At 39.7% G+C, this 12,244-nt stretch overlaps 1 protein-coding gene across 1 annotated transcript in view; it reads left to right on the top strand.

The window, feature by feature from the left end:
• Nucleotides 1-12,244, top strand: part of ryk (receptor like tyrosine kinase) — a 137,274-nt gene that overhangs the window by 26,732 nt on the left and 98,298 nt on the right. The window contains exons 6-9 of the mRNA XM_052018855.1: nt 562-662; nt 1,623-1,703; nt 7,306-7,431; nt 9,351-9,437. Coding sequence (XP_051874815.1) covers nt 562-662; nt 1,623-1,703; nt 7,306-7,431; nt 9,351-9,437 — 395 coding nt within the window. The remainder of the gene's footprint in view (nt 1-561; nt 663-1,622; nt 1,704-7,305; nt 7,432-9,350; nt 9,438-12,244) is intronic.

Raw genomic sequence — 12,244 nt, 5'->3', positions numbered from 1 at the left:
TTTTGCGTATATTTTGGCTATGTCTATTTTCCAGTGTTAACTTTTGTAAAGAATTTCAGGGACATGCTGACCTTGTTCTGCCTTTTACATACAAACTGCAGGTATTAGAATTTAATGTTTCAGTAAGTATTGGTAGAATCTGGTCAGTTTAGCCTTAGCTGCTATTTATAGTGGATATTAACTGATGCTAATCCCAAATCCTATCAATGAATACAAGTAAAAACAAGTTTTGCCTTTTGCTTAACTGCTCGACAATGTAAAAATGTAATTGGGTGGGCTAGCCTTTTATCGTTTAACATGTCCATTCTCCATGTTGCAAGCTAACATGAGACTGCTCTGATAGTTGTTTTTGGGCTACCATTTGTAGAATTATAAACCACTAAGTTTTTAATGTTTGTGAAGAAATATTGGTTTCTTCTATTTGAAAGAGTGAAGGTTTGTTATATATGATTGTGTAACAGTTTTATTAGTCTTTTAAGTGTTGAAGATACAAGTACAAAATGATAAAAATAGGTTGTTGCAATGCCAATGTAAATTGAATCTGCTGTTTTTGTTTGACAGTATGAGTGAGAGTGGAAGCACACAGGGCCTGTCACAGCCCTCCACACAGACCACGCAGTACTTGAGAGCAGACACACCCAACAATGCAACATCCGTCACCAGTAAGGACTTTATTTGGATAATGAGAGATTGAGTTCATAGACTTAACGGTAAAAGTTACCAGCTTTGACTCTAAGGATAAAGTTTATTAAATAATATGCACTTTCATCAAAGCACACACTACATTCTGACACTGTGAGGAAAAGAAAGTTATGCTGTTGTCTTTTTATACTCAAACAGCTCTAATCCAGTTGACTGAAATTAATTGACTGCAATTCTTTCTCAATTTCTGGGTCCTCTGCTAATTCTAAAATGCTCCCAATCCCCAGGCCTGCCATTTCTGAAAACTTTATAAGCCTCTTCCTTTGATTTAATTCTATCTTTGATTTCGCTTGTCAGCCATGGTTTTCCTTTTGGGTTTTTGTGCCTTAAAAGAATATATTTTTCAGCTCGTGCATTACTTGCCTGTCCACTTTTCAATGCGTTCTCCCATTCAACCACAATCATTCCTTCAGCTTCCTTTGTTTAGACTTCGGATGCAAGTTTTGCATTGAATATCACGAGCAAACTCATTGTAAAATTGAATGTATTATGGGTGCTCTCCCTCAAAAGCCCATTGACAACATTATCAGCTATTAACTATTTCTCAGTGCACAAAAAAAGATCCAAAATAGCCTTTTTCCCTCAATAAGTTGCTCAACATACTGATAGAGAAAAGCTTCTCATATTTATTCCAAGCCTGGTGTTTTCTGAAACTGCTTAAACATAACCCATCAGTAGTCTATTTCCTGCATTGTCCATAATGGCAGAAACATGATTGTCTTGAATTTTGTACACAAATGTAAATACAAAAAAACATTTTGTTCTCCCTCTTTGAGTTTTGCCCTGGAAAATTCCTATGCATTACTTGGGAGAAGCTGTCTCTAAAAAGGATGTTATTTTTATAATATTTGTGTGCGAAATAAATACATTGTTAGAAGGGAAAATAAATATGGCTCTAATACAACTTCCTGTTCTTGCAGGAAGTGATCTGAAGGAACTTCCTGGGTGCAATCCTGAAGAAGAAAGACAAAATGGTATCACCCAAGTTTCAAAAAAGTCAGGTGAGCATCATCAACATTACAAGGGGATCTTGATCAGTTAGGGAAGTGCGCTGAGGAGTGGCAAATGAATTTCAATACAGATAAGTGTGAGGTGATGCATTTTGGAAAGTCAAACCATCGTAGGACTTATTCTATGAATGGTAGGGCACTAGGGAGTGTAATGGAACAAAGGGGCCTAGGACTGCAAGTGCATAGTTTGTTGAAAGCGGCATCACAGGTAGACGGTTGTGAAAAAAGCATTTAGCATGCTGGCCTTCGTAAGTCAGAGCATTGGATATAAGATCTAGGACATAGTGTTACAGTTGTTGGTGAGGCCACTCTTGGAGTACTGTGCACAGTATTGGTCACCCTGTTATAGGAAAGATGTGGTTAAACTGAAAAGAGTGCAGTAAAGATTTATGAGGATGCTGCCAGGACTAGAGGGCCTGAGTTACAGGGAGAAGTTGGCCAGGCTAGGTCTTTATTCCTTGGAACGCAGGAGAATGAGGGCCGACCTTATAGAAATGGTTAAAATTATGAGAGTCATAGATAAGGTGGATGGTAACAGTCTTTTCCCCAGGGTAGGGGAGTCCAAAACTAGGGTGCATAGATTTAGGGTGAGAGAGGAAAGATTTAAAAGGGACCTGAGGGGCAACTTTTTCACCCTGAGGGTGGTGAGTATATGGAATGAGTTGCCAGAGGAGGGAGGTACAATAGTATCATTTAAAAAGCACTTTGATAGGTAATTGGAGGGTTGGGGCTGAATGCAGGAAATTGGGACTCGCTGGGTGGGCACCATGGTTGGCATGTACTCGTTGGGCTGAAGGGCATGTAACTGAGCTGTATTGCTCTATGACTATTAGCAAATTAACCAAGGAAGTTCTGTCGAATAAAAGAAGTCCAGAGGTGATGTTCTTCAGATCACAATCAGTTTGGAGCTCGCTCAATAGATACTTGGAAAATTAACTTTAATGTAGGTGTCGGCTTATGCCTTTTTTGTCTTCCACTGTCTCTTCCATTATTAAATGACTGTGTGTATTCTTCCTTCTTAGGTAATAGAACACATACAATATGTTTTAATTTTTCTCTCATGGTCATTTTCTTATCATTTTGAACTCATCCTTTAATTATTTAAAGGATGAGTTCAAAATTTAATTAGTTGTAAAGTTTCTTTGCAACTTTAAGCCTTTCTTTGAGTCTTATACCATCTCTCTTTATAGTTGACTTGGAATGAATCAGTTTTCCTCATCATAACTTTCATTTAAATGTTGCTCTGCCCTTGTCAACTTGCCCCTCATACTAATGCAAAAAGTTATAATTGCACAAGAACAAGCAGAAAATAAAAAGTGGGGTGGCTCTGTTAGTAAAGAATGAGTGTAGTACAGTGATGATGAACAATCTTGGCTTGGAAGATGAAGTAGAATTGGTTTGGGTGATGATAAAAATAATTGGTAAGACAAAGAATTCTGGGAGAAGTCTGTTGGTACCCTAGAAATAGCTACACTACAGAAGAAGAGTATAACTCAAGAAATAATGGGATTTTGTAAGAAATGTAGATTGAACAAACTACATTGGCAAAGGTGGACTTGAGGAAGAGTTCATGGAACATATTTGGGGCACTTTCATAGAATAATACATTGTAGAGCTAGCCAGGAAACTGTTTTGCAATCTGTTCATGAGTGATTTCAGATGATTAATTAATGATCTTATTGTAAAGGTCTCTTGCGGGAAAAGTAATTACATCACTTTCCCAGTTAAAAAAACAGTTCAGAGAAGCTGTACTGGACTAATACCTGGAATGGGCAGGTTGTTTCATGAGGGAAGGTTGGATGCGGTAGGCCTATATCTGCTGTTTAGAAGGATGAGTGGACTGTAATTGAAAGTTTCAGCTATCTTCTACTTGTTTTTCAATTTTTAGTATCTGCAGTAGAGTAAAACACTGATCTGCTGTCTGACTATTCGCAAGTCCCAATGGTTCAGCATTTGACTCAGTGCTCTGTTTGCCAGCTCCCTTTCCAACTCACTGGGGTTCCTGTACATGGAAGAGGCTTTTTGGCCCATGATGTCTGTGCCAACCGTGATGCCAATTAAACTAATTCCATCTACCTGCACATGATCCATATCCCTTCATTCTCTGCATGTTCCTATGCCTGTCTAAATGCTTCTTAAACACTGCTATCACTTCCACTATCCCCCTTGGCAACATGTTCCAGGCACCTACCACTCTGCAGGAAAACTTGCCCCACACATCTCCTTTAAGCTTTCCCCCCCTCACCTTAAAGATATCCCCTTGAGTATTTGATATTTCTACCCTGAGACTTTTCATCCAGCCTACCTCTGCCTGTCATAATTTGATAAACTTCTATCGTGTCTCTCCTTAGCCTCTAACGCTCCAGAGAAAATGATCCAAGTTTGTCGAACCTCTGCTCTCTAATCCAGGGAGAATGCTGGTGAATCTCTTCTTCATCCTCTTCAAAGCCTCCACATCCTTCCTGTAATGAGGTGTCCAGAACTGCAGATAATACTCCAAGTCGGCCTAACCAAAGTTTTATATATCTGCAACGTGACTTCCTAACTTACACTCAGTGCCCCAACCAATGAAGGCAAGCATGCCATATGCCTTCTTTACTACCCTATCTACTTGTATGGCCACTTTCAGGGAGCTATGGACTTGGACCCCAAGATCCCTCTGCACATCAATGCTGTTAAGAGTCCTGCCATTCAGAACATAGTATAGCAGAGGAACAGGCCTTTCAGCCCACAATGTTGTGCTAAACTAATTAAACTAGTAATTAAATAACTAACTAATCCCTTCTGCCTACACAATGTCCATATTTCTCCAGTCTCTGCACATTCATGTGCCTATCTAAGAGGCTCTTAAATGTCTCCATTTTATTTGCCTCCACTACCATTCCTGGCAGAACAAAACAAAAACTTGTTCTGCACATCTCCTTTGAAGTTACCCCCTCTGCCCTCTACTATTAGACATTTCGACCCTGGGAAAAAGATACTAGCTGCCTACTCTATCCATATCTCTCATGATCTTATAAACTTCGATCAGGTCTCCTCTCAGCCTCTGCCGCTCCAGAGAAAGCAATTCAAGTCCGTGAACCTCTCCTTATAGCGCCAATCTTTGTATTGTCTGTGAACTTACAAACCCACCCATCCATATTTTCATCCAAGTCATCTATATATATCACAAACAGCAGAGGTCCGAGTAATGCAGTCATGGACCTCCTGCCAGAACAATTCCCATCTGCCACTATCCTCCTCCTGTGGGCAAGCCAATTCTGAATCCAAACGGCCACATCACCATGGATCCAGTGCATCTTAATCTTCTGGATGAGCCTATCATGAGAGACCTTGTCAAACATGTTACTAAAATCCATGTAGATTACATCCATAGCTCTACCTTCATCTCCTCCTCAAAAAAACTCAGTCAAGTTAATAAGACGTGATTTGCCCTGCATAAAACCATGCTGATTGTCCCTAATTAGGCTGTGGTTTTCCAAATGCTCATAAATTCTATCTTTAAGATTCCTCTCCAGTCCTTCGGGACCTCGCCAATGGCTAGAGAGGACAGGAAGATCATGGTCAAGGCCCCAGCAACCTCATCTCTTGCCTCTCTTAATAACCTAGGGTATATTCCGTCAGGCCCTGGGGACTTATCCACCTTAACATTCTTCAAGAGACCCAACACTACCTTATCCTTTATCTCAAAATGCCATCACATGTTAGCACGCTCCACACTGATCTCACTATCCCCCACGTCCTTCTCCTTGGTAAATACCAATGCAAAGTACTTGCTTAGGAATGCAAAGTACTCTTTACTGTAGACTTCTCCCCTTGCATTTGACCTCCCAAAGTGCAACACCTCACACTTGTCCAGATAAAACTCTATCTGCCATTTCTCCACCCATAACTATAATTTATCTATATTCTGCTTCTTCACTGTCCACAAGTCCACCTGTGCTCACTTTCCACTTATAGGGCCCTACTGTATTTGCTTTCCACTTAACCTGGTTCACTGGACAAATTATTTTCAGATATGTTTAAAAAAAAGTGAATTAAATGAATGTTGAGGAATAAATAGAAATAACATCTAATTGTCTGGAAAATCTGCTAATCCAGCACCACCCAAGTCCTGAGTCTGTTGGACTGGTGTCTTACTGTAGTTTGCATGTGGACTAATGTAGAGAGAAGGCAGGAGAGTGGATGGGGGTCAGGGATTGGTGGGCAGAATGGGGCAAAGGGTGGAGAGTGTGGGGAGACATCCCGGTGAGCGGAGAGGATGGGGAGGGTCTTGGTGGGTGGGCAGGGTAGGATTCTCGGCAGGAGGAGGGGATCAGGGGTTCTCAGTAGGAGGAGGGGGTGGGGGAGTCTAGGCAGGCGGAGGGGGTTGGGTGGTGGCAATTACTAAGCAAAACTCTTAATGGAGAATCTACATGATGGACGGTGCTTGGACTTCCCAGCAGCTGCCCTGCTAACATCAGGCTCCCTTTAACACAGGAGCAGGCATGAACACCTCTCCATCTGCTTGGCTTGTTTCAGTGTGCAGGAGTTACAGCACGCACAAGCTTCATGAACAACAGTTTTGCACAAATTGCAGGTGTTGTGAACCGTTTGCTGTCACTGTTCATGCCCAGTGAATCCGGGGGGAAAAAACAGTAATGCTGCACTTCAGTATTAGTTTTGGAGAAAATCCATCGTAGAGTGATTAGAATCATGACACTGTGCAATAAGCTTTCTCAATGGTAAGCAGGTTCTTTCACTGATATTAATTCAGTGAAATAGTGTTCATCTAATTATATACTGCCTATTTATTGCAAAAATAATTTTAATTGTGTCAGAGCTGCTTCTTTATCATTTAATATTTATCATTGTCATTCCTCTCCAACTTAAATTAGAATAGCAAACTCAGGATTTTAATATCAGTTTGATTCAAAACCCCAATCTTTTCATTTGCTGAATGGGAAAATGCTGCACATATTCCTATTTGGATTATGCAACATTAGTTGTTTGCAGATAGCTTGTGCTTCAACTGATATTTCTCCTTTAGTAAATTAGTAAATGAAGCAAATCCAGACTGAAATAAAGAAAAGTCAAAATAAACAAAATAGCCAAGCCTCTTGTTCTTGATTGAGATTCTGGTGTATTGACAAAATGGTAAAATGATGGAGTTTTTGACACTCGGATTAAATGTTAAACCGAGTCCCCATCTGCATTCTCAGGTAAGTGTAAAAGATCCCAAAGCATTGTTGGGAGTTATCCTAAGTGATTGGGCCTGTATTTAACCATTAAAAATAGATTATTTGTTACTGTTGTTTTTTTTGGAAACTCGCTGCACGTAATTTGATTGCTATAATTATGGCATTAAAATAGTAACCATGCTTCTAAAGTTTTTTTATTCACTGTGATGTACTTTGGGATCTCACAAAGTTATGAAAAGGCCTGGTATAATTATTTGTTTTCTTCTGTTGCATGTTTGAAGTTGTTTTCCTCATCGCTGTTACTTGTTGCTTTCTACGCCTATCCTGAATGCTGTAATTTCTCATAAACACCTTTCTGAGTTTTGAACAAGGCCAACACATATAGGATATTGGCTTTCACTTTTTCTTTCCAGGTTATCCAACACTCCGGATAGAAAAAAATGATCTTAAAAGTGTCACACTAGCAGAGGCAAAAGCTAAAGTGAAGGACATAGCGATCTCCAGAGAGAGGGTAACTCTCAAAGATGTTCTTCAGGAAGGTAATGAATTTGGGTATATTTAAAGTTTGCAGAAAAAGTTTTTAAATTGATTTATCAAGGTCAAGTTTATTATCATGGGCCTACATACACAGGGTATAAATGCTGTGAAAATGAGCTTTTTGTAGCAGCCAGCACAGTCGATTACGAACATGACAAACATAAATTACATAAGCTTAAATTAATATAAATTGTACATAACTTACACAATAAAATCAATGTAACAACACTTGTGCAAGTTGAGAGAGACAAAAAGGAATATGTCTGAGGTAGTGTTGAGATTTTTCAGTAGTTCAAGAACCTGATGGCAGTGGGGAAGAAGCTGTTGAACTTTGAGATGTGGGTCTTCAGGGTCCTCTACTTGCTGCCTGATGGCAGCATCAAGAAGAGGGTGGCCCAGATGGTGGGTGTCACTGATGATGGATGTTGCCTTCCTGAGACATTGCCTCCTGTAGATGTTCTTGATGGTGGGGGGGAGCTGTAACCGTGATGGAATTGGCTGAGTCCACCGCCCTCTGTAGCCTCTTGTGTTCCTCCGTACTGGAGTTTCCATACCAGGCTGTGATGGAACCAGTCAGAATGCTTTCCACTGTACATCTGTAAACGTTTCTCAGAGTTTTTGGTGACATGCCAAATCTCCTTAAACTTCAAAGAAAGTAAAGATGCTGGTGCGCCACCTTCATGGCTGCAGCTATGTACTGGGCCCAGGATAGATCGTCCGAGATGTTGACACCAAGGAACTTGAAGCTACCCACCCTTTCCACTGCAGACCCTTTAATGAGGACTGGTGCGTGTTCACCTGACTTTCCCTTCCTGAAGTCCACGGTCAGTTCCTTAGTTTTGCTGATGCTGAGTGCAAGGTTGTTGTTACAACACCACTCATCCAGCTGATCTGTCTCACTCAGTATGCTGCATTGTCACCAAGTTTGTATATTTTCCCCAATTATACACTTTTCCTGTCTCAGAGTACTGGGTAATTTGAGAAACTGAACTGAGTCTGAACGTGGGTGTGCATAGGAATTGTAGCTATGTTAGTTTATCAGCCTGTTTATATGATGACTCTTTAAGCATGGTTGTGAACTTCCTGAATGCCAAACAAAAATATCCTAAATATTATACTTATGAATATACATTTGGTGCCATTTTAATTACTGAATGTCATGTAACATTTGGAACTATTGTTTTATTATGTGCAAACTGTTTTGAAAAATAATAGTTCATTGACTCTACACTCATTGTTTACTTGACCAATTCCTGACACTTAATTGTATTGTTGACGCATTGACCATATGCTATTGCCGTCACTGCTGGTGGTCGGACAGAACTTTCCAGAGATGACAATGGGGGCATATAGGACATCAGTTGTTTCTGTGTTTGCTTGTCAATCTAGGCAGCAGGAAAAAACAGCAGCTCTGGAAATCTGAACTGTAAGACAGAAAATGTTGGAAAGTTTCAGCAGGTCAGGCAGCACCTGTGTTAAGAGAATCTTAGTTAACATTTCTGGTTGAAGACCCTTGGTCAGAATTTTATACTACTTGTGTAACAATCAAATGAAAACTGTAGGGTTAAAAGAATCTAACCATTGAACTAAACTAAACAATGACAGCTGCTGATCAGCAACAGCATGAGTTTGACCTCTGACCTCTATGTACAGAACCAATCTGACAGGTAAGGGTGCAGAAGAGTACTTGGCGAGCCAGGAAATGAGATACAGACCTGGTGGCAGTTCCAAACCTTGCATGCTGATATTATTCTTGAAAGATTATTCCAGTCTGATACCATATAGGGGCTAAAAGATGCATTCATCTCAAGTTTAATTCAGCAAGACAGAATTTGGATAAGTTTTAAAAGTTAAACCTGAAGCTTAAATTAACTAATTTGATGGCTTTCCTTATTAATTTTTGGATTATGTGTTATTTCAGGTACATTTGGTCGTATCTTTCTTGGGATTTTAGTTGATGAGAAAGATCCAAGTAAAGAAAAGTATGTGTTTGCTAAAACAGTAAAAGGTAGGTGATCATATAGAATACAGAGCCCAGAGTCAGCCAACTGACTCCACTTAAAAACTATCTGGTTTTTGGACTTATTAACATGTTGGTATTTTTAATTAATTTTGCAACTGTCGGTTGATTTCTTTGCTACTCCATCCTGTTTAGTTTTTTGATTTCATTTTCATTCAGTGTATGCAGCTTCTTTATTCAGCCTTGCAAAATGCCTCAGCTCAAGCTTATCTGTGAGGAAGTTGCTTTGTTATTTAATGTATTCCTACACTTTACTCAGTTTCAACTGTATCCCACAGTTTGGTGTCATCTGTAAACTTTGAAATTGTGCTTGTGATCTCCAAGTCAAAACCATGGGACCTCTTCCCACCTCTCCCCAGTCTGAGTAACTTCATTTACCCTTATCAGTCTTCCATTCTGTGGCCAGTTTGTTGTACTACTTGTCACTAATCTCCTGACTTCAGATGTTCTTAATTTAGTTATGAATCTTATACCAACAACCTTTTCAAAATTTAAATACATTACATTTACTTTATTATTCTTGTCTACTCTTCCTGTTACTTGCAAGAATTAAATGTTTGGTTAACTTGAAGGTGCTGACAACTTTCTGGTTTTTCCACATATCTTTCATGGAACTTTTGATGAATGATTCCAGTCGACTTCCTCACGCTATCAGTGGCAGCTGTTTTATTTCATCTCTCTTCTTAAATATAGGAATGTCATTAACTGTGTGAGAGTCCTCTTGTACTAAGTCCTTTTCTATTTATTTTTATTTAAATGTAATTTCTGTCCCTCCCCTTATTTCCTTTGTTAAAGAGTACTTATGCAATATACTGTATCAGGCCTGGAGTTAGTCCTCCAAGTTCAATTAACGTAGTAAGTATTTGCCCCCTTAATACTTACTAGCTAAAATCTCTGTTCTAAGGAACCATTATACCACTGGCATATGCAAGATAAATGACTGTACTCTGCTACTTGTTGATTTGTTAAAAGGAAATCCTTATGTGAGGCAAAATTTCATAAATAGAAGGATCTGGGTGAACTGCATTTTGGTAGTATATTCCTACATGAGGGTGGCGATTTATTGTGTTCAACTTGTAATCCTGTCCCACATCCCTCTAAAATGTCTGACAGTGTTTGGTGAGTGAAACCATAAGAATGAAACCCTTGGTATTTGAACTGTAAATACATATTTTGATTTGATGCTCGGTGGATATACATACAGCAGACATGAAATTTCCCAAACCATGAATTGCAAATCCAAATGATGTTACATCAGCTGATGGAATCCTAATCAGAAGTGACATGTGGCCCAACATCTTTCCTCAGCTTTTCAGACATTGGCTCCCACCCCCCCAACATCATTGTGGGACGCGGGTTCCCCTGCCCCCGACCGTCCACTATCCACTTCCTCTATAAATGGTCCCAATGATCTCACCTCCACAACCCTCTGGGGTAGTTGGGGTAGAGAATTTCAGAGATTCATTGCCCTCTGCACTTCGGTTTTAAATGACTTGGGGATTAAAGGAAGAGTTTTTTTCACCTGGAGGGTGGTTGGAATGTGGAACATGCTACCTGAGAAGCTTGTGGAGGCAGGTACTTGCACAATGTTTAAAAAGCATCTGAATGAGCACTTGAATGACAACAGTTTGGTAGGCTGTGGACCAAGTGCTGGTAAATAGGATTAGTGTAGGTGAGTACTTGATGGGCCAAAGGGCCTGTTTCTGTGCAGTATGACAATAACTACCACATTGTCTTGTAACAATGTCCCCTTGTTCCTGATTCTTCCACTAGAGGAAACATCGTGATATCTACTCTGTCTTGCCCCTTAAGGATCTTGTATGTTTCAGTAAGATCACCTCTCATTCTTTGAAACTCCAAATAATATAGAACTAGTAGCTTTATCTGCTCTTGATAGGGAAACCATCTCATTGAGGAAATAGCCCAGTTGAATTCTTTTGTACTTCCTCCAGTGCCAGTATATCCTTTATTAAATAATGGGACCAAAACTGTGCCCAGTACTCCAGGTGTGGCCAAACCATAATGTTGTACACTTGCAACAATACTTCACTGTTTCCAAACACCAACCCTCCTATAATAAAAATTAATATACATTTGCCTTCCTAATGACTTGTTGGAACGGCCTCCTAACATTTTGTGATTTCTGCACAAGAACACTTTCATCCCTCTGTACTTCATTCATCTGCACTTTCTCTGTCGATGAATAGACAGGGACAGATTGAGCATGCTTTGCTGAGCAGCTTGAACCGCAATAGGGGAGAGGGGAAAAAGAGTCCTATTATCACCTCACCTCCTGTCCACTGAGTGAGATCCCCAGACTTCTGTGTGTCCATTGCCAGGAAATATATTTTGTGGGAATGTGGGAAGCTGTGCCTGCAGCACATGGAGTCAGCTACCTAGTCATGGTGATGTTATGGGCTCTTCATTTGCATGAGTTATTATCTTGCTTGGCTGTTGTTTTATTTTGGTGGGATTCTGGAGCTGTGTGAAATTTTCAGATGTTAAAATGAAGTTATAGTGGAAAATGTTTTGAGCAATGCTGGAAAGAGAGACTGGGACAAGTACTAATCCACAAACTATCTTATTTTACAACAATGATTGATTAATGCATCGAACAGTGATTGATTACTATCAGTTGTAGAATATTTCAAAACCTATCTCATGGCCCAGAAAATAAATATAATGGAATAAATAATCTCACCAGTAATTTCTATTAAACTGGACTGAGCTACACTGTGGTGATAAAGCTGAATCTTCCAATGATTGAACACAAATCATCAGGAGTAAATGAAGTC

This window comes from Pristis pectinata, chromosome 6 (assembly GCF_009764475.1).
Source record: "Pristis pectinata isolate sPriPec2 chromosome 6, sPriPec2.1.pri, whole genome shotgun sequence".
Lineage (NCBI taxonomy): Eukaryota > Metazoa > Chordata > Chondrichthyes > Rhinopristiformes > Pristidae > Pristis > Pristis pectinata.
Note: the sequence above shows the minus strand (reverse complement) of the source record. Positions and strands in the feature narration are given on the sequence as shown.